Source organism: Solanum tuberosum, unplaced genomic scaffold (assembly GCF_000226075.1).
Source record: "Solanum tuberosum cultivar DM 1-3 516 R44 unplaced genomic scaffold, SolTub_3.0 scf00040, whole genome shotgun sequence".
In the NCBI taxonomy this organism is placed as follows: domain Eukaryota; kingdom Viridiplantae; phylum Streptophyta; class Magnoliopsida; order Solanales; family Solanaceae; genus Solanum; species Solanum tuberosum.
The window spans coordinates 901,429-924,068 of record NW_006238964.1 but is presented as its reverse complement, the minus strand read 5'-3'; the positions used below and the strand labels follow the sequence as shown (position 1 = coordinate 924,068).

The following is a 22,640-nucleotide window of genomic DNA, read 5'->3' as shown; positions in this document are numbered from 1 at the left end:
TTGAATCACTTCGTTAAAATTTCTGAATCCGCCACTGTGACAGGTCATGGCAAGGGGAGCTTTCTTGGCAGTTTGATCCAACAGGATGGCGTGATAATCGCAATCTTAGTGCAGCACTAAGTCCATGGACAGCAGCTGATACTTCTTTCACTTCAGCAGCAAATGGCAGTAGGATTTTCAGGAGATCAGCAAACGATTATTACTTATCGCGGACGACTAATAGTGTTTTTCAAAACTTCATTAATCCATCTTATGATCATTCTTATTCTGGCCTCCAGCCATCTGGAAGGCTTGAGCTTCAAAGTTTTGATTCCAGGGCTAATGAGAATTCTTATACCTCAAGGAATCATGTCTCTCGTGAATATAAGGGCAAGCCCCGCAAATCTCCAAGATTGACAACTATCACAGAAGGGACTAGTGCTGGAAAAAGTGGTCCTTTGGCTGTGAAAGACGAGCTCCAGTCGATAGATTATGACAGAATAGAAGATTTTGAAAGGCAATTCCAGGTTGACGGGTGAGATACATCATCAACTACACTGTTAAATTGTGTGACCATATCTTCTAAAGCTAAAACTGTTAAGAGAGAACAAAATTTTAACTACTTAATTATATTATCCCTTCAACATGCTCCTCACGTGCGAGCCTAGTTCTTTTTGAACTTGACTAAGCACATGGAAATTATTTTTGATAATGAATGACAATTAGACTCAAACATAAGACATCTAAAAACTTTGAATTGCTTCTTTATATTATTTCTTCAGCAAACACAACAGTTCAAAATGGTTCCGCAGTATCAATTTGCATGCACACAGATTATACTAATCATGTCAAATTATGTTGCAGGTCAAATGCTCATAATCATGGCATCGTAAGAGGTCATCATGGACACGTTAACCATATGGGACATAGCTTCAACACTGATACATCAGATTTTGACGTGAAGTGTGTTGATCATGTTTATGAGGAACAGAGCCACCATGTTCAACATTCTATGCAATCAAATCTTCATCTGTATGGAAATGATTTGTACGATGATACTGACAAGAATCATGCAGTACACGATGAAGAAGATGACACAGCAGCTCCTAAGCCAGTTGGTTTGCTAAGCTTGTTCAAATACTCAACCAAGTTGGATATAGTACTACTGCTGTTGGGTTGTATCGGGGCTCTAATAAATGGAGGATCTCTTCCTTGGTATTCTTATCTTTTTGGTAATTTTGTTAACAAAATTGCCCTGGAGAAAGACAAAGATCAAATGGTGAAGGATGTGGGAATGGTAAATATATACTTTAGAATTTTATTGTGCTCCGCCTCCCAGAGCTCTCAGTTAATAACTCCTTACCCTTCCATCCTGCAAGCAGAAAAAAAGAGAAATATTCATGAATACTACTGTCCTAAGTAGACGTAATTGCCTATAAATTGAAATTTCTGAATTTCAATGAGATCTTATAACGGTTGATACAACCTTCAGGTGTGTGTGCTTATGACTGGACTATCAGTGGTAGTCATGGTTGGAGCATACTTAGGTAATTTAGACATTTTTATTCTCATCTTAGTATGGATTTTTGAGTTTGAAAGAGAGCAATCACAGTTAACACTTCATCATCTTATTATGCCAGAGACCACTTGCTGGAGATTGGTGGGAGAAAGATCAGCTCACAGAATAAGAACTAAGTATCTAAGAGCTGTTTTGCGACAGGACATAGGATTTTTTGACACAGAACTGAATACTGGTGAAATTATGCATGGAATTTCGAGTGATGTGGCACAAATCCAAGAAGTAATGGGAGAAAAGGTACATTTTTCTCCCATTACTAACTGATAACTCTTCACTTATTATAGTGAAATAAGCTGTGTTAGCATTCCCACTATACAATGGCTAATTTAGTCCAGAGAACTTACACCAAATGCAAGCAAAATCATTTGAAAATTGGAGAGGAGCAGATAAAGGAATTATGTTGACACTAGTGCAAATTAATTAGTAGGGTGCTCAGACAAGAAAATTGGGAGTCATTCCTAAGTTGAAAGATAACTTGTAGCACCCAAAACAAGTCAAGTCACAGTCTTCTCCGTGCGTCCGAATAGCCTTGGGCCATCACACATGCGGAAACTGATTCATTTTAATAAGATATGCAAGATAATAAATATTGCCACATTATGTTTTATAATAATGATCAACTGTCGTAGTTTACTGTGGTTTAGAATGTTCTTTCAGAAAAAAGTAATTTGGTCTGGTATCATATTCAGTTTAATGTCTTCTTCTCAAACTAGCGATGTCAGCCTTATGCATATAACTGTCTCTGTGATCCTGTGTAATTTTGTTCCTCGTGCAGATGGCACATTTTGTTCACCACATCTTCACTTTCATCAATGGCTACGCAGTTGGTTTTAGAAGATCATGGAAGGTTTCCCTGGCAGTTTTTGCAGTAACACCACTGTCCATGTTCTGTGGCCTTGCCTATAAAGCCATCTATGTTGGCCTCACACTGAAAGAAGAGGTGAGAGTCATGCAATGCAACTCAACATAATTCCTTCCGTCTCAATTTATATGACAATCTTTCCATTTCGACCGTCCTAAATTGTTTCACAGCATTCTACTGAAATTTATTTCATAAAACCTTTACAAGTTTCCAGAATCAGCTATAACTAATGTGACATTTTCTCCTCAACCTAAACATTTCCTTGTTATTTTAATACACTTTCTTCCACTATTATTCCTGTAATAAATGCATCGAAATGTCGTTCCTAGTCAAATAGTTTCACAAAGAAGTACAAGTTAATATTTCTCTGCTTAGTTCAGTTTAAACTGTATACTGAGTTTTGTTGTTCTTTTGTACAGGAATCTTACAGAAAAGCTGGCAGCATTGCTGAGCAAGCAATGAGTTCAATTAGGACCGTAACTGCTTTTGTAGCAGAGGACTATTTAGATGCAAAATATGTGGAATCTCTGCAGAAATCGGGCCGTTTGGGGGCAAAGGTTGGGTTTGCTAAAGGAGCAGGAATTGGTGTTATTTATTTAGTTACTTATGCGACATGGGCATTGGCTTTCTGGTACGGTTCAATCCTTGTAGCAAAGGGAGAGCTTTCAGGTGGTGCAGCCATTGCTTGTTTCTTTGGTGTTAATGTAGGAGGAAGGTAAATAATCTGTCATTTTTCTCTGTATATGCCCTCAACCAGAAGAAGGTTTGATTAACTAATCAACTTAAATTAATAAATGAAATTTAAGTACCATAAAAGTCTCAAACTTTCAAGGAAGCAAACATTTAACAGTCTCATCAAGAATTCAGCTTATTGAAAACTATTCCAATATGGAAAATCATATTAATTTACCAATTAATATATACAAAACTAAATTTTTCCCATTGACAACATATCTACTTTTGCAGAGGCTTGGCTCTATCCCTATCTTATTTTGCTCAGTTTGCACAAGGAACTGTTGCAGCTACCAGGGTATTTGAAGTTATAGACAGGGTGCCAGAGATAGATCCCTACAGTCTAGAGGGAAGGAGGTTGTCAACTATAAGAGGGAAGATTGAATTTAAATGTGTTACCTTTGCGTATCCGGCTCGTCCAACTGTCCAGATTCTCCAGTCTCTTAACTTAGTTGTTCCAGCTTCCAGGACATTGGCATTAGTGGGCATCAGCGGAGGTGGAAAGTCAACAATCTTTGCTCTGATAGAAAGATTTTATGATCCTCTTCAGGGTAAGCATATGAATCTTTCTTACATGAAAACTATACCTGTGGAATGAACATTGTGGATATTGGAGGAAAGATATTTATAAATGATAAAACAAATTACATATATCTGGCAGGTCTTATTACATTGGATGGCCATGATATAAGAACATTGCAAGTGAAGTGGCTGAGGACTCAGATAGGTATGGTTGGTCAAGAACCAGTACTTTTTGGGACAAGCATACTTGAAAATGTGATGATGGGAAAAGAAAATGCTACCAAGAAAGAGGCGATGGCTGCTTGTGTTGCGGCAAATGCTCACAGCTTTATCTCAAGACTTCCAGAGGGCTATGATACACAGGTGCATTATATGCATTGCATTATTCCAAAAAATAAATCTAGCGAGATAACCATATGCATATTAAAAGGGTACTAGAAATACTGAACTTATGAACCTGTACAGGTTGGAGACCGAGGAACCCAACTCTCTGGAGGACAAAAACAGCGGATTGCTCTTGCTCGAGCAATGATTAAAGACCCAAAAATTCTTCTTTTAGACGAGCCAACAAGTGCCTTAGACCCCGAGTCAGAAGCCATTGTGCAACGGGCCATTGACAAGATCTCCAAGGACAGAACCACATTAGTGATTGCCCATAGGTTAGCAACAGTAAGAAATGCTCACACTATAGTCGTTCTTGATCATGGTTCAGTTGTTGAAACAGGTAACCATGATCAGCTAATGGAAAAGGCTGGGGCATATTTTGGCCTCATCAAGCTTGCTTCAGAAGCAGTACCAAAACCTATGTCAAATCTGGGAGATGTTCCAAAGGAAAATGAATTCTCTGCCTATGAAAAATCAAATTATGATGTGGCAAGAGTAAAAGGTGCATATGAAATCTCAAGATCAAAGTACCTAGAATCTATGCAGGAAGGAAGCCACATAGAAGGGGAAGAAGGAGAGCAAGCAAAAATGAAGAGTTATCGTCTCTCAGAATTATGGAACCTGCAGCGACCGGAGCTGATAGTGCTATTAGTAGGGCTATTTATGGGTATGCTTGCAGGTGCAATTCTCTCCCTCTATCCCTTAGTTCTAGGGCAAGCACTTAAAGTATACTTTTATACAGACATGTCAAGATTGAAAAGGGAAGTTGGATACCTCTGCTTGATACTAGTTGGTCTTGGATTTGGATGTATATTCGCTATGGTAGGCCAGCAAGGCTTCTGTGGTTGGGCTGGTACCAAGCTCACCATGAGAGTTAGAAGTTTCTTGTTTAAATCTATACTCAAACAAGAACCTGGTTGGTTTGATCTTGACGAGAATTCCACTGGAGTTCTAGTGTCAAGGCTTTCTGTTGATTGTGTCAGTTTCAGGTCTGTTCTTGGTGATAGGTTCTCTGTCCTGCTAATGGGCCTGAGCTCAGCAGCTGTTGGACTCGGTGTGTCGTTCAAACTTGAATGGAGATTAGCTCTTTTGGCCACAGCTGTCACACCATTTACTCTAGGAGCAAGCTACCTCACTTTGATTATAAATGTAGGAGGGAAACTAGACAACAGCTCTTATGCTAAAGCAAGTAGTATAGCTGCAGGTGCTGTGTCAAATATAAGAACTGTGGCAACATTCTCAACTCAGGAGCAAATAGTTAAATCATTCGAAAAAGCTTTATCTGAGCCCAAGCGAACATCGGTCAGAAGGTCACAGATGCTTGGTCTAGCACTAGGCCTTTCTCAAGGTGCCATGTATGGAGCATATACCCTGACTCTCTGGTTTGGTGCATACTTGGTAAAGCAAGGGTATACCAATTTTGGCGATGTATATAAGATTTTCCTAATACTTGTACTAAGCTCATTTGCTGTTGGACAACTTGCTGGCCTTGCCCCAGATACTTCTATGGCTTCAACTGCAATACCCGCCGTTCTTTCTATTATTAATCGTAAGCCTTCAATAAGCACTGACCGTCTGAAAGGAAAAAAGATTGAAATATCAAAGCCATTTGATATAGAGTTTAGGACGGTCACATTTGCATATCCATCAAGGCCAGATGTCATAGTGTTGAGAAACTTTACTCTTAAGATCAGAGGTGGGACAATGGTAGCATTGGTTGGAGCAAGTGGATCTGGAAAGTCAACAGTTATATGGATGATACAGAGGTTTTATGACCCAATACAAGGAAGAGTACTAATGGAAGGGGTTGATCTGAGGGAGCTAAATTTGAAATGGTTGAGAAGGCAGACAGCCCTGGTCAGTCAAGAGCCGGCCCTATTCGCTGGCACCATTAGAGAGAATATTGCATTTGGCAAGCCTAATGCTACATGGGCTGAAATTGAAGAAGCAGCAAAGGAAGCTCACATTCATAAATTTATCAGTGGGCTTCCTCAAGGGTATGAAACAGAGGTAAACCTCTCAATTATGACATACATTTTTTATTTCAATGAGGTGGCATGGCTTGACTAATCTCTAGAGTTGGCATTATTGATGACTATTTCACAGGTTGGTCAGAGTGGTGTTCAGTTATCAGGTGGCCAGAAACAGAGGATAGCAATTGCAAGAGCCATACTCAAGAAATCAAAGTTGCTCCTACTGGATGAAGCTAGCAGTGCATTGGACTTGGAATCCGAGAAGCATGTTCAAGATGCACTTAGGAAGATTTCCAAGAGGGCTACCACAGTTGTGGTAGCTCATCGGCTTTCCACAATTAGAGAAGCCAGCGTGATTGCTGTTGTGAAGGAAGGCACAATAGCAGAATATGGAAGTCACGACAAACTCATGGCTTCCCATCTGGATGGTCTATATTCTAACTTAGTTCGGGCAGAAACAGAAGCCTTGGCATTTTCTTGAACCTGATTATGAATATCGGAAACTCATCAGAATATTGTCCTTATGAATTACTTCAGTATATTAATGCAAAAAGTCATTGCATATTTAGTTATCTTGGAAGAAAATGTATATTAACACAAGCAGTTTAGCAAAACATATACTATGAACAAGAATCATGTTTGGCTTTTAGGATGTTTTTGATTCTTGAAGAGAGTAACTGAATCAAACACACAGTACTTGTCGTCTAGTATGCAACACAGTAATCAATCGTCTTTTAGGAAAAGAATACTCTATGGTGGGAAGTAACTGGTAACTAGTCAAGGTACACACAAGCTTATCCCGACACCACGATTACAAAAAAAAAAAAACTCTATAAGCGGAAGCTTAGATATAAAAGTAATTACACATGTCGTTTTCGATAGTCCTACATACAACTGCAAAATCAAAATCCAAACTTTTCTTACCTCTCTAAATGGCTACACCTCCTCTTCCCGGAAATGGCCCTGCTACCAACACAACATCCAGAACAAACTGACCAGATTACCCTTGAAAGTCCAAACACATCATATTCAGGATTGGGACATAAGGGTCATTTGAAGTCAGACCAGATAATAGAATGGCCCCATAGAATTGTCAACAGGACCAGAAAGATGGCGTCTTAGCTTAGAAGGCAAGTAAACCTGAACGCCTACGTACCTGCAATGGAAATATATATATAAAAAAAATTGCTTCTTGGTTTGGCTTCCACATCGTTCAGGCGCCGGATTCCGAGCGCCAGGTTCTTCTCCTTCTCCAGTCTTTGTATATATTTCCTGGTAATTGGTATGCTTTAGCGCTTCTTCACATCCGTTCATCTTTCTCACTGGCAAAAACACAAACAGGTTGTCCTATCTCATTTTCCATAGGATCTTCTTGATGGTTTTCGGATTATTTTAATTTAGTTAACTTGCATTATGTTATGTTTCTAGCGTAACTGGGAGCAAAACAAAATGGCAGCCCTCGTACCAGGAGTACTGATTAAGCTTCTCCAGAGTATGCATTCCAATAAAAAGGTTCGTGGGGAATATAGATCAATCCTTTTACAAGTCATCAGCATTGTCCCTGCCTTGAATGGTTCAGAACTATGGCCAAACCATGGTTTCTTTGTTAAAGTTTCGGATTCTTCTCATTCGACATATGTTACATTATCCAAAGAGGAGAATGAGCTCATATTGAACAACAAATTGCAACTTGGCCAGCTCTTTTATGTTGAAAGAATGGAGCCTGGAACTCCAGTTCCAGTTTTAGTAGGGGTGAGGCCACTTCCAGGGCGACATCCATTTGTAGGTAACCCGAAGGATTTAATGCAAATGTTGGAACCATCTGAAGTCACTGTTCGAAATGCTCAGGAAGATGTAAATGGTTCGAAGTTGAATGAATCGCCTGAATTGAACAAAGCGGACACTAAGAACAAATTTGTTATCAAAGAGCAAAAGACGGTTGTTGCTTCCAGGTACATGCGAGGAGTATTAACCTCTAACACAAAGATTGGAGGGCTTGATCAAGGTACTGGTGTGAAAGGCATTGAGAATGAGAGCAGTGGAGCTGCTAAAAAGGCCGTACCTCTGAAAGAGAAACAATGCGAGCTTAAAGGTCAGGTATGATTCAGTGTCATAGATTATTCATTTGTGAAACTCGCTAATAGTTCATAGCCAAGTTTTATTCCAATTATTCTTTGGCTACAACTCTGTGATTGCCAAGTTTTCCAATGTCCAACGAAGATATTTATGTAAATTAATAGTAAGTCCTACTTTCCAAAATGTTGTTCTGAACACCAGCACATTAAGAAGGCATTCACTGGTTAAAAAGGAAATAAGTAGGGACTTGGACATGAATGTATTCAGGGAAAGTTCAATTGAATCTGAATTCTCTTCTGAGCTTGCTAAGAAAAGTTTCTGCTCGGTTGATTTCAGACACGGTCTTCAACTCCTTTCCGCAGCCAGTCTGATGCATTTGTGATAAACTCAGGCATAAATAAGCATATGAAAACTCCAATATTTTCAACATTGAAACTCACAACAAGCAAACAAGAAAGCATCAGAGAAAACAGTCAATCCTCGGAAGCGTACATGCCCTGGTCCTCGCTACCAACCAACCTTGCAAAGCCTGGGAAGGTATATTTGATTCTTTAGATATCATTTGAATAGTATAATATGCTACTGTTTTATTAATATCAACACCCCATTAATCACCAATTTAATTGCATTATGATCTAATGGTCTAACATTGAGTGCTGTTAGAGAAGCTGTCATTCTTCTATTGGATAGACAGACTTTTGAGGCTGGGTGAAAACTAGTAGTTGAAAAGACATGGAGCACTAATTAGAGAGGAAAAATGAATCAAGTATATTTATAATCTCATTCTTGTTCATATAACAAGGGGATACTTAGGAGGGGATTATTAGCTTCTTTAGTAGCAGCAGAAGCTCAAGAAGAAGCGAAGGAAGCAGCAAAACTTCTTCATTGCCTCAGGTACAGTCTAGGAGTCAGAGTTTTATGTAAGGCCTCAATTGTATATCCATCTAGTTCTTCATCTTCCATTCTTTCTTTCATTTCATTTTTCTCTCTTTTCCAGAATGTTTGCTGAACTGTGCACCTCAGCATCACCAGAATGTCCCCATATATCTCTCTCCAAGTTTTTCACGCTCAACAATCTCATTGAACTACCCAGTACTGTTAAAACAAAAGAGCTAACCCCAGATAATTTTGCCACCAAATTATCTGTTCATGAGAAGGTGAAAGAAGGGAAGATGACATGTTTCTTGAATGGTAAAGCTACAAGCAAGTCTTTGAAGCCTTCTGTGGAACTTTCTGGGGCTGAAAAGCTAGAGTGGGCAAAAGGAGACGGTTCCAAAGACATCGTGGAACTAAGAGAGCTTCTGTTAAATGAAATACAGTCTTGGTTTCTCAAATTCTTGGAGGGAGCACTTGAAGTTGGGTTCTGGCAGAACAAGCAGGAACAAAAAACGAAAGTAAGTGTACCACGCCAAACGGAGTCAAAAAATCAAATAGCTTTCACATTATCACAGCTTAAGCATGCAAATGAATGGTTGGACAAGGTAAGGAGTACCTTATGCTCAGACAAAAACAATGTGGCTGATAGAGTTGATAGATTGAAGCAAAAACTCTACACTTGTTTACTGCTTTACTTGGATTCAGCCGCTTCAGCTCTTGGAAAGCCGACCTCATAGACAATAATTTCATGGAAATGGACCAGAGATCCTAAGATGTGTTCTTCATATTCTATTTATATAAACATTATGCAGGAAGCTATTTAAAGGCCACTTAAAAGTGGCCAATAAGCTGCTATTTATGGTTCTGTATCTAATTATTTCATGTATTTTTTAAAAAACAAACTGGTTGCTACAGTAAGTTAATGATGACTTACCTGCATTGCCGTTAATATTTGAATGTCATTATTGGCGGGGATTTAAGCTGGAGGGTCAGAGGATAGAAATCCGAGTAATCTAGCATGTGCCCTGCTTCTCCAGCTTAAATAACCCGTCACCTACAAATCATTAATTCTTGCGGGCACTTCAACTAGTCCACCTAGTACCTGCTACGGTCTTCAGTTAAATAAGTCACTGCCCAAGGAATATGGATGATCAAACAAGGGTATGTATGCTTGTATATATATAAAACTAATCCTACTAAGAATTCTTGGCAGTACTTTTCTGGTTAGATTGGTAGTTGATCTTGTGTTTTTTTGCTTTTGCAAATTAGATTATTTGTTGTGCTTTTCTAATGTAGAAAAGGCCAAACAGAAGGGTGTTTTTCGCTTTGGTGACTGTTGAAGTTTGGCAGCCAAAAAGGTTTGAGAGAAGATACTCTACCAAATGCAACCTAATTATTACAGATACAAGCCACCCACCCCATTTTCCTATCAAATAGTATTTCAAAACTTGAACTGAGGTATATGAAAAACATTCACCAATTCCCAAGATTTTCTGCCAATTTGCTTATTAAGTTGAAAGAATGAAACTTTGCCTACAAAAATTGTGATGTTAGTTAACTTATTATATTATATGACCAAATTATTAGACATAATGTTGCTGAAGGGGGTTCATCTTGACCCCAAGAATGAATTGGATCGAAATGACTTTCTTTGTCAAAGCCTCGGGTAGCCTATATGCCTCCTTGAAACGCACACATCACTAATCAAATTTGAATACTGTTTCTACCTTTACAAAAGGCCGCGGTGGTAGCGCTTCTAGGCCGTCCCAACCAAAGAAAATAGAAAACATTAGTATTTGTTGCTTAACTTAGCTCTATAGTTGAATTGTTGTTCATCTGTGTTCAAGGAATTTACATCACATTGTTCTTCTATTACTCTTCAAATTTGGTCTGTCATGTTTCGATTAATTGATTAAGTGACATCAAAATGATTTCTAAATTTTATGCTATCAACATTGTCATTAATATTAGTGTCACGAATTCAAACTTGGAACTTAAGAGTGTGTTTAGCATTGGTGTTGGGAGGCCACTTATTTTGAGAAATTAAGTGTTTGGCAAATTCTTTAATCTGATTTTTAAATGAAAGCAAAAGCGGTTGTCTGTTTCTAGAAAGTAGCTAAAAAATTCTATTTTTTTAAAAAAAAAAGAGAAGCAGAAATTGAAAATTAATTTTTTTAAGATTAAAATATCCCTCGCATATATACATATTTATCTTTTATCAATATATCCCTTTTTAATTAATTAACATATCTCATAAGTTTGGTTGATTTTATTCAAGAATTATTTTTTATTTCTATATAATAAATTTTTTATTTTATTTATGTTTTATATTATTATATATATTATATTGTATTTATTACTTTATATATTATTTTACAAAATTAGAAATAAAAGTAACAACGAAATTTTTGTAGGATTAAAAAAGGAGAAAAAATAAAAATTAAAGAATTAGACCCTCTCCAAAAAAGTAACGAATAATTAAATTTAAAATGTTATTAAAGTTTCTGTATTAGATGTTTAATATAGTTTCTCTCTATAAAATAATTTTAATATTAAAAGCACATTGATACTTGCCCTTTTTTGTAACTTGACTCTCTAAAGCACTTTTTAAAGAAAATTAGTCAAATACAAATTGTTTATCCAAAACACTTTTCAAATGAATTTGTTAAACACTAATTGCTTTTTTTGAAAAGTTATTTTAAAAAAACGCTTCTATAAATAAGTAGCTTGTAGCAGCAATATCAAACATGCTCTTAGTCAACTCAAATAAAAATATATATAATCAATTAATCTTTTTATTATGTTGAGGAAATTCAAAATCTATATATACAATAAAAATAAAATAAAATGAATATGAATATATAATTATTTTTGGTGAATTAATGTGGTGAAATTCCTTTTAACTCCGGTCTTAAGTGCCATCTACACGTCGTCACCCAATCAAAAAATGACAAATCAGCACAGCTTATGCAAATGTGTAAAAACGCTTTTTATATTTTTATCAAAACCGTACCTCTTCAAATCTCAGCAAAACCCCTCTTTGTTCCCATCCCATTTATTACCAGCTCCGATTCAAGCTCTTAACAATTTATCAAAGGCGGTCAGCGATCGGCGACTGGATTCCGAGCAGTCACGCAAGCGTATGATCGATCGGTAATTTTTGATCTATGCTGATAATAACTTCGTGAGCAATCTGTTTATATCATTGTGTTTGTTTGCGTGGTTTTGTGTTTGTTAGATTTAATTTTAGTCATTTTTCATTGGAATTGAATGTCGTAGGTTTGGAATGTTAGGGTTACAGAATTATTCTGCTAATCAGTTCTGTCGATGTGCCTATACTGCTTAAAGTATTCAGGGATTAAACTCTCGTAAAGTAACATGAATGCTCCTTGGAGATCATCTACTTTGTTTAAGGAATTCGACTTCTGTTGAAATTTGTTGAAAATGTGTATATTTTGTGGTTTTAATTTGATTGTCTTGTTTTGAATTGACATGGAGGGTAAGAAGGTAAAAAGAACTTTTGAATGTACCAAAATATCTGTTAATTTTGTAGTCTTAAACATGCCACGTGGAAAGTTAGAATTAAAGCGTTGCCAAAAAAAAGGGAAAGAGTCATTCTTTCTGGAATAAACTAAAAAGGAAAGTAATTGAGGGAGAATTTTTTAAGCAACTCCAAGCAGAAACGAAAGGAAATTGCATATAGAAGCTAAGTTAGCTAAGAAGAAGATAGAACTTGGGATTTTCTTTCGTGCTTCCAAATGAGCTGCAGATCAATATATATACTCTACTACCTTGCCAAAAGTGTGACTAGGCAAATTTGTTAATAAAAATCGTTTTTTCTTAAAAACGTAAGAAACTAATCTGTGAAGCTTTTAAAATAATAACTAACTCCCCTTCAGCCGTTGAGTACTCCTCATAAAGTGTAATGTACCATCCTGACTGCACAGCTTCTACTTCATCATTTTAGAACACGTCAATTTTACGTTTATTAGATTGAAAGCAAACAGTTGCACTGACCGGAAGTATAATGCATTAGTTGTTGTCATTTCTGGGAATGTTGTTCGTATAGATGATCGTGTTAGAAGTTGGACGGCATGGACAAAGTAGAAAATATAGAAATTTGACTGCAAAAGGTTGAATTCTCACCGTTTTGTGTTTTGATGTAGCTGTATGCTTGCGGAAAAATATGGTGAAGTTGACTTTGATTGCTCGTGTGACTGATGGCCTTCCTTTAGCCGAGGGGCTGGATGATGGTCGTGATGTTCAAAATGCTGATTTCTACAAACAGCAGGTGAAGGCCTTATTCAAGAACCTGTCAATGCGCCAAAATGACGCTTCAAGGATGTCTATTGAAACTGGACCTTACGTCTTCCAGTATCCTTTTGTTCATGTTATCTTTCCAACGTGACTTCACCGGTTTACTTATGGGTCAACACCCAATACTATATTGTGTTTTGATTTTCTCTCGAAGAATGAGAGGATTTGAGACTTCCTTTCTGAGCTTGACAGGTTATTTCTTCTAATAGGGTTTTGCCGGGGGTGGGGTGAGGGATTCATTTGAGACTTTTAATGAATATTTTGCATTTTTAGTAATCAATTTGCCCCTTCCCTAACTATTTCAATTAACTTGTACTATTGCCCTTGTTTCAATTATATGTTGGTACTGCTTATTGGGGGTATTTTGATTTGAAAACTCTATGAAGTCAATACCTGTTAGAAAAGGAAAGCTCTTGTTGATTGAATGCTCAGCATTCAGTCCTTAAAACTTTCCCATTTGGTTTCAATATAACAGACAAGTTGGAGTTTTCTGGATATTTCAGAAATGATCAGTGTTGCTGGTTTAGTGCTTTAGATGAATGAGATTTCACCTTGGTGTGTCAAAGCTGTTAAATACTCTTGATCCCTTTTGCGACATACATTTTTTTGGTTTGGTTAGTAGTTTCTCCACTTGATAAGCTTTCACAACTAAACATTGTACTTCTAGTTTTTTATTGGATTTTTTAGTAGCATCAATTTCATCATTATCATGGCTGACTGAATGTGAAATATCAAGGATGATTTGGCATCTTAATCATTATCGCATTCAAAGTATGTGAACTTCCGGATTAACCACTGTTGCCTTAACTACTTTTTGTCATGTATGCTTTCTGCTTTCTGTACCACCAGTAATATTGCTCTTCTGTCTCTATTTCACCCTCTTGAGAAAGTTCACTCCATGTGTATAGTATTCTCTTAACCTGTGCTCTCAGTTATATCATTGAAGGGCATGTTTGTTATCTGACAATGTGTGATCGCTCTTATCCCAAGAAACTTGCCTTTCAATACCTGGAGGACCTTAGGAATGAGTTTGAGCGCACCAATGGGAGTCAAATTGAAACTGCTGCTAGACCATATGCTTTTATTAAATTTGGTAATCTATTGGAGTATTTTCTTTTATGCTTTTTGCTGTCCAATTATATTTTGGTGAAACTGATATTCTGATGCTTGCAATATGTGATTTACCCTGTTGTAAAAGATACATTCATACAGAAGACGAAGAAACTGTACCAGGATACTAGGACTCAACGCAACATTTCTAAGTTGAATGATGAGCTTTACGAAGTTCATCAGATAATGACTCGAAATGTCCAAGAAGTTCTTGGCGTTGGTGAAAAGTTGGACCGTAAGTTTTTCATTCTAACATTCCTCTTTTGTGAACAATACCTCGTCCATTCTGGATTTCTTCGATTTGTGTTATGACTTGGCCTTAAATCAAACAGTTAACGTGCAAAAGTAAATGGAACAGTGGAAATTTCTGGGACAATTTTCTATTAATCAACTTGGAAATGAAAGACAGTAAAACTAAAGTAAAAGGAATTAAACTAAGCCACTACAACAGCCATTGATGAGTCCACAATCTGCAGAATAGAAGGAGTTTAGGATTAGAAGAGAAAAGATGAGGAAGATAGAGAAGAAGAGATCTGAGAGAAGAAGAAGAGAAGTGAGAGAAGAAAATACCAAATTTCCGTTAGCCTTCTTCTCTGCCAAATTGGTTGTTAAAAGCATGACTTGTGCTGAGTTGGCTTCTGATGACGTGGCTGCATCTCTACCCTCTAACTTCATTAATCTACATCTAATCTGAGCCGTAGCTTTCACCCGGTAGTTATAACTACTTATTGGACATTAATTAGGCCCAAGGCCATGACAATTCCTTCCTCACCAAAGCATCCTTGTCCTCAAGGATTAATAGCAAAATCTGGAAACTTGGACTTGATGAAATGATAGTCTTCCCACGTGGAATCTTCGGGGGGAAGGTTTGACCATTGGATAAGCAATTTTACACCGGCCACATTATTAAGTTTCATCATCTGCCGTCGCAATACAGCCACTGGTTTAACCAAAAATTGTCCATCATCGCCGGTACTAGGCAAAGTTGATTGAACCACTTTCTTAGCTCCAATCTTCTTCTTAAGTAAGGATACATGGAACACTGGATGCACCCTGGAAGTGGAAGGAAGCTCTAGTTTATAAGCCACAGGGCCAATCTTAGTCAAAATCTTGTATGGACCATAGTATTTGGAGCTGAGCTTCAAATTTTTTCGCAAGGCAATAGAGGACTGCCTGTATGGTTGGAGTTTGAGATATACCTGATCACCAACTTGAAACTCTCTTTCTGATCTATGCAAATCAGCATAATGCTTCATCCTTTCTTGGGCCTTGCATAAATTATCCTTAATAATTTGCTGCATTTGTTGCCTCTTCATAACCAATTCTTCCGCAGCAGGCACAATACTATCCAGCAGTGGTCCCATAGATATTTGAGGGGGAGAATAACCATATTGAGCTTCAAAGGGACTACACATGAGGCTAGTATGATAGTTGGTGTTATACCACCACTCAGCTTGGTGAAGCCATTGCTTCCACTGATGAGGTCTATGGCTAGTCATACACCGTAAGTAATTTTCTATGCACCTGTTAACCCTCTCAGTTTGCCCATCTGTTTGAGGATGATAGGAAGAACTATATAAGAGTTGAGTTCCACTCAACCTGAAGAGAGCTTGCCAAAAATTACTGAGAAAGATCTTGTCTCGATCAGATATAATAGACTCAGGTGGACCATGAAGAGTGTGTACGCGCTTCCAGAACTTAGTAGCCACCTGTAGAGCAGTAAAAGGGTGTGATAGGGCTATGAAATGAGCACCTTTAGTAAATCTGTCAACTACAACAAAAATGACATCCTTGCCTGAGGACTTAGGCAAGCCTTCAATAAAATCCAAACTTATATGCCTCCAGGATTGATCAGGGATTGGCAAGGGTTGAAGCAACCCTGGGTATGGAACATTCTCATCTTTATTTCTATGACATATTTCACATTCAGATACAAATTGTACCACCATTTGTTTCATCAAGGGCCAATGGAACAGGAGAGACAACCTTTTTAAAGTTCCAAGTTGGCCCGAGTGCCCCCCTAAGTTAGAAGCATGAAAAGTCTGTATCAATTGTTGTCTAAGGTTCCCAGTGGAACCAACATAGACCTTCCCCTTTCTCCGTAACACTCCTGAGAGATATTGCCATAATTTTGGGCCAGTAGTATCCACAGTCAGCTGTGTAATTAGTTCCATGGCCATAGAATCACCTTCATAACTTGTAGTAATATCCAGCACCCACAATGGAACTGTCATGCTAATGGCATTCAGCTGACCTTCTTCTTTCAAACTATCTCCTTGTTGTCGTGAGAGTGCATCAGCAACTCTATTCTCTGCCCCCTTTTTGTACTGCACCTCATAATCCAATCCCAAAAGTTTGGTTAGACCTCTCTGTTGCACTGCTGTAGTGACCTTCTGTTCAAGCAAGTATTTGAGGCTATGATGGTCAGTTTTGACCACAAAATGCTTGTATTGAAGGTAATGTCTCCATTTTTCGACAGCATTCAGTAATGCCAAGTACTCCTTCTCATAAATGGACTTATCTCTATGTTTCAATGCCAACACTTTACTGAAGTAGGCTATTGGTTTTCCTTTTTGCAAGAGTACAGCTCCAATCCCTGAATAGCAAGCATCAGTTTCCACTACAAACTCCTCATTGTAATCTGGTAAAGCCAACACTGGTGTAGTAGACATAGCTCTTTTAAGTGCTACAAAAGCTTGATCCGCTTCTTCACTCCATACAAAGGCATCCTTCTTCAATAAATCAGACAATGGTCTACTTATACTCCCATAATTTGCCACATACTTTCTGTAATAACCTGTTAAACCTAGAAAACCCCTCAAAGCCTTCACAGTTCTAGGAGTAGGCCATTCTTCCATAGCTCTCACCTTGTTAGGGTCAGTGGACACTCCTTCAGCATTGATCACATGCCCCAAATATTCTACCTTAGGCTGTCCAAAAGAACACTTGGATCTTTTCGCATACAAGGAATGAGCCACTAAGGTGCTGAATACCAGTAATAAGTGTTCCACATGCTCAGACAATGATTTACTGTAAATGAGAATGTCATCAAAAAATACTAAAACAAACTTTCTGAGGTACAACTGAAATACCTGATTCATCAAAGCTTGGAAAGTGGCAGGGGCATTGGTCAAGCCAAAGGGCATAACCTTGAACTCATAATGTCCCATATGAGTCCTGAATGCAGTCTTGTAAACATCTTCAGCTTTCATTCTAATTTGATGGTAACCTGCCCTGAGATCTATCTTAGAAAAAATCATTGCCCCATGCAATTCATCTAAAAGGTCATCAACAATGGGAATTGGATATTTGTCCTTTACTGTGAGCTCATTTAAACCTCTGTAATCTACACAAAACCTCCAGGTGCCATCCTTCTTCTTAACCAAAAGAGCTGGTGAAGAAAATGGAGATTGGCTATGACTAATAATTCCATTGGTGAGCATCTCAGCTACTTGTTTCTCTAATTCCTCCTTTTGATAGTGGTTATACCTGTAGGGCCTTATACTCACTGGCGACGCTCCAGGCTTCAAGTTAATGGCATGATCTAGTTGTCTCACTGGAGGTAAGGCCTTTGGTTCCACAAATACTGCTTGATACTTATCAATCACTTCCTGTATAGCATCATCTACCCTCTCCTGTTCAAGTTCTGATTCTCCTCCTAATATGAACAAATGAGCTATCAAGGTTTGGCCCTTCTTGATGAGCTTGCTCATTGCATTACCACTAATCATACTCAAGCTACCCTCCACTGGTATAGCATGTAGTACTGTTTTATTACTTTTTCTACCAATGGTTACACACCTTTTCTCATGGTCAAACTTGGTTGGATTATTTTTCTTCATCCAATCATTTCCCAGTACCAAATCACAACCTCCCAATTTGATAATTCTCAAGTTTTCCTTGAAGGATTTACCTCCCATTTTCCAGCTAAAATCAGGACAACTCGTGTGACACATCACATAGTTACCATCAGCAACAGTAACTTTCATGGGGGAACTATATTCAGCTACATAGCCAGTTTCACTCACAGCTTGTTCATCTATGAAGCTGTGTGTGCTTCCCGAGTCTATTAGTACTGCAAGGACCCTATTCTTAACTGATCCCTTAACTAAGATAGCATTTACTCCTTGGTTACTACCAGACAAGGCACTCAAACATATGGCCTCCATAACCTCCTGTTGTATTTCTCCTTCAATGATAAGATCCGGTGGTTCAGGTACCTTTATTTCATCTGGAAGTATGGCCTCTTCTTCACCCCTCATGCAATTCAACTGCTTAGCCTTACAGTTGTGTCCTGGGTAATACTTCTCTCCGCACCTGAAACATAACTTGTTGCTCCTTCTGTATTCATACACTTCTGGAGTCAGCCTAAAAGTGTTTGGTCGAGGATTGTTCACAGTAGCATGTTTGGAGTAATTTGAACCACTAGCAACAGTAGGAATTGGATTACTTCCCATATTTTTTGTAGAACTAGACCCTCCTCCCTGATAGGAAGTTTTAGTCATCATCACGTTCTTCTTTTGAGCTACTTCGATTGCTTTCTCTTGTAGTCTAGCCTGCTCTATAGCTGCTCTTAATGTTACTGGCTTAAACATTTTAACCCCAAACTTGATTTCTTCCTTCAAAGCTCCAATAAAACTTGACAGGAAATGAGCCTCATTCAAGGTTGGGTTCCTTATTATCATCTGGGCCTTCAAATCCTCAAACTTGCCAAGGAATTCATCTACAGTTCCTATTTGAGATAGCTTATTAAATTCCTCAACTATATCTGCAACATCTGCCTCCCCAAATCTCACACAGAGTTCCTCCTTAAATTCAGCCCAAGTAACTACTCCTCTATCCAAAACAAGTGAATTATACCATGTCTCAGCAAGCCCATTCAAATAGAGTGCAGCTCCCTCTACCTTTTGATTATCAGCAGTTCTATATAGGTTAAAGTACTTTTCACACTTACGCAACCATACCTTAGGTTCGTTCCCGTCAAAGCATGGTAGTTCCCATTTTGGAGGTGGAATTGGCAATCTGGCCCTAGCTTCCTGTATGGGATTTGGTAGCAGCCCATCTCTAACTGGAAAAGCGCCTTCAGGAGCTCTGACCGGTGCTCTTTCTAGAGCTGTCAAACGATCCAAAATAAGCTCCAAAGTTCCCCTGATTCCAGTTTGAGTTTCATTGAGTTCCCTGCAAGTTGTAGTGAGATCTCCCAAAATTTCGTCATGACGCAACAACTTATCATCTAGCAACTTCATCCTGGTCCCTTCAGCCATTTTCACCTTCACGAGTTGAGCGAAACCTGGCTCTGATACCAATTGTTATGACTTGGCCTTAAATCAAACAGTTAACGTGCAAAAGTAAATGGAACAGTGGAAATTTCTGGGACAATTTTCTATTAATCAACTTGGAAATGAAAGACAGTAAAACTAAAGTAAAAGGAATTAAACTAAGCCACTACAACAGCCATTGATGAGTCCACAATCTGCAGAATAGAAGGAGTTTAGGATTAGAAGAGAAAAGATGAGGAAGATAGAGAAGAAGAGATCTGAGAGAAGAAGAAGAGAAGTGAGAGAAGAAAATACCAAATTTCCGTTAGCCTTCTTCTCTGCCAAATTGGTTGTTAAAAGCATGACTTGTGCTGAGTTGGCTTCTGATGACGTGGCTGCATCTCTACCCTCTAACTTCATTAATCTACATCTAATCTGAGCCGTAGCTTTCACCCGGTAGTTATAACTACTTATTGGACATTAATTAGGCCCAAGGCCATGACAATTTGATTATCTCGAAAGACATTGTGCTAATGTGCTATAAACCTAACTTTTCAGTTTATTATATCGGCAATGTCAACTAATTGATATTAAAATTGAGTTTGTGGTATTACACTTACATTAGTTCTGAACTTCTGGTGTTTATAAGGAGTCTTTCTAGTCTGGTTAGAGACTTGTATGTCCATGTATGGCAAGTGTGAGATTTGGAGAATCTATGGTAAGGTTTTTTTATCTTTCCCATAGCAGCCTCGCTAAATTCTAAATTATGGTTGTCTCCTAGAGTTTCCTATCAGAACTTCAAGTGTCCATTGGTAGTGTATCACAAGTCTAAAATGTCTATAATTTTCAAGTTTATATGTCTTGATGTAGTAGGTCGGGAGACAAAAACAGAGGAGAGTGGATGCTGTGGAAGATTGTTGAGAAGTAAAATGGTTTTAAAGACCACACTTAGATGTCCTTAAAATTTGACAATGTAATATAACACGGTTAAGTGTTTATTCCTCTATCTCTCCTCATTAACTCCCAGAGAACTATAGATTGCATTCAGAATGATTTCTTCTATCAGAAAATTTCCAAGCTATAATTGTGTAGGCTGCATCTTATATGCCATATTGAAGGCAGAAAATAACAATCTTTGGTTTATTATTAAGGTAATTTAAATGGAGTAATTGTGGTTGTGAACTTGTGAGATGAGATTTTTATTTTGGAATCATTAAAGTCCATGCTAAAGGAAAGTGGGTTCTCTATATTGTTGAGAAAAAAATATGATGCTTTTGGTGTAAAAGTAGTGGAACCAAATCCATCTCTATGCAAATAAAATTGGGAGTCGTGTCAGTTCCAAGAATATTTGCCTCTTTCTAAATCCAAAAAGCACATGACGTTAGTCAGCTGTAGGATTTGCAGCTTTGACATTGATTGGACTCTTATGATGATGTATAATTTTTATATAGTTGGTTCGCCCCTATTTTCACCCTTCCCATGTTCATTGCCCTATTTGTTATTCCATTTATGATCATCTTAGGTGGCTACTGACTAGATTGTCGAATATCAATTTTTTGCAGAGGTCAGTCAGATGTCTAGCCGCTTGACATCTGAATCCCGGATATATGCTGATAAAGCAAAAGATTTAAATCGTCAGGTTAGTTTCATTGGCTTCACAAGATGATGTACCTCATAATTTTGTTTGGAAGTTGTACAGTTTAAACTAATAGAAATGCTAAAGCTGTACAAGAATCTGAAGGAACATACTCAGTGTGATTTCTTTTAGTTCTGCTAAAATGCAGCCATCATGTTGGTACCTTATTAGGTTCCGACACAAGCAAAGACAAGCAGCCTATGTTACTGATGGTTATTGTCTCATTTGTTTATCTTTAAGCATGTACATCTGGATATTTGACATTGCTTTAACTTACTGATTCATTACTTGACTTTAGGCTTTGATTCGAAAATGGGCTCCTGTTGCTATTGTGCTTGGAGTTGTCATTCTCTTCTTCTGGCTTAGAACAAAGATTTGGTGATTCTTCCATACAGATGCAGCTCAGTGACAACAATACTGTCGAATGCTTCTTCCTGTTTGTCACCATCAGACTGTGCACAACCCAGGGAACCTCACATTACAGTTGTCCAGCATGTGTTGTGACATATCAGTTTTATAGTGTAAGAGAGGAAAGGAACCGTGATGAATTATGTCCCTTAACCTTGAGAAATTACATTAATTTTGGTTCTCCTTTATATATTGTCTTGTTAGTTTAGCTTCAAAACTCCAATGTAGTTTCAGCTATGAAACTAACGACTTTCAGAATATACAGCAAATATAAACAATCCTTCAGACTGCTATGCTATGGTGCTTTGTTTACTAACTCTAAGTTGCTGTATGCCTTCCAATACTTGAATCTTTTAAAGTGTTCATCTGAGTCTGTGAATTTACTAAAAACAGTAATCCAATTATGGCATAGCATGTCAAAAAAGGATTACATTTTCACCATTCTTAAGAAAATGGTGGTTAATAAATTGAAGTCTTAGGGGTATATGTGGTACGTTGGAAGTCATTCTCACCAAAATATTTTTCATGAGGAAGTCAGGAAAATGACTATACGCTTAAATATTTGACAACGAATTATGATGTGGACATGTTGGTACATTGGTGCCACAATTACATGATGAAAATTTAGAAAAACAATCCTCTAATGCTTTGTTGAGTGTCCTCTATGTTTGTAGTAGTTTGTATTTTAATGTGTATTTTCATAATTATTATCATAAACTATGACTTCCCTTCAAAACTTAAGGAAAACATTTTCCAAAATTCTCTTTCAATTTTCAATTAAAAAAAAAATTGTTGAAAAAATCAATTTATTTGGTTCCTACCCTCAAACCAGCCCCCCAACCACCTCCAAAAAATAATAATTTAAAGTTTGTTTTTAAATTCAATATTTTTACCCCACCCTCACCCTACCCCCATCCCCTACCACCAC

The 22,640-nt window shown here is 37.8% G+C and overlaps 3 protein-coding genes across 4 annotated transcripts; all 3 read left to right on the top strand.

The window, feature by feature from the left end:
- Window positions 1-1,507: 1,507 nt before the first annotated feature.
- LOC102579921 (ABC transporter B family member 19-like) lies at window positions 1,508-6,562 on the top strand. The gene is made up of 7 exons (XM_015306800.1): window positions 1,508-1,795; window positions 2,334-2,498; window positions 2,840-3,135; window positions 3,387-3,703; window positions 3,814-4,037; window positions 4,140-6,068; window positions 6,165-6,562. The coding sequence occupies exons 1-7, from the start codon at window positions 1,508-1,510 to the stop codon at window positions 6,510-6,512; spliced, it is 3,567 nt and encodes a 1,188-aa protein (XP_015162286.1). The 3' UTR covers window positions 6,513-6,562.
- Window positions 6,563-7,244: 682 nt separating this feature from the next.
- LOC102603463 (uncharacterized) lies at window positions 7,245-9,872 on the top strand. Of its 2 annotated transcripts, XM_006342879.2 has the most exons (5): window positions 7,245-7,372; window positions 7,460-8,128; window positions 8,444-8,644; window positions 8,910-9,001; window positions 9,105-9,872. In XM_006342879.2, the coding sequence occupies exons 2-5, from the start codon at window positions 7,481-7,483 to the stop codon at window positions 9,718-9,720; spliced, it is 1,557 nt and encodes a 518-aa protein (XP_006342941.1). In that variant the 5' UTR covers window positions 7,245-7,372; window positions 7,460-7,480; the 3' UTR covers window positions 9,721-9,872. The 2 variants fall into 2 exon arrangements, with proteins under 2 accessions (XP_006342941.1, XP_015162222.1); XM_015306736.1 differs by having other exon boundaries at window positions 7,245-8,128.
- Window positions 9,873-12,038: 2,166 nt separating this feature from the next.
- LOC102577571 (uncharacterized) lies at window positions 12,039-21,900 on the top strand. The gene is given in 7 exon segments (NM_001288299.1): window positions 12,039-12,136; window positions 13,150-13,357; window positions 14,233-14,393; window positions 14,499-14,645; window positions 21,231-21,307; window positions 21,603-21,686; window positions 21,689-21,900. Coding segments are annotated over 5 exon segments (657 nt in total). The 5' UTR covers window positions 12,039-12,136; window positions 13,150-13,169; the 3' UTR covers window positions 21,689-21,900.
- The last annotated feature ends 740 nt before the right edge of the window (window positions 21,901-22,640 follow it).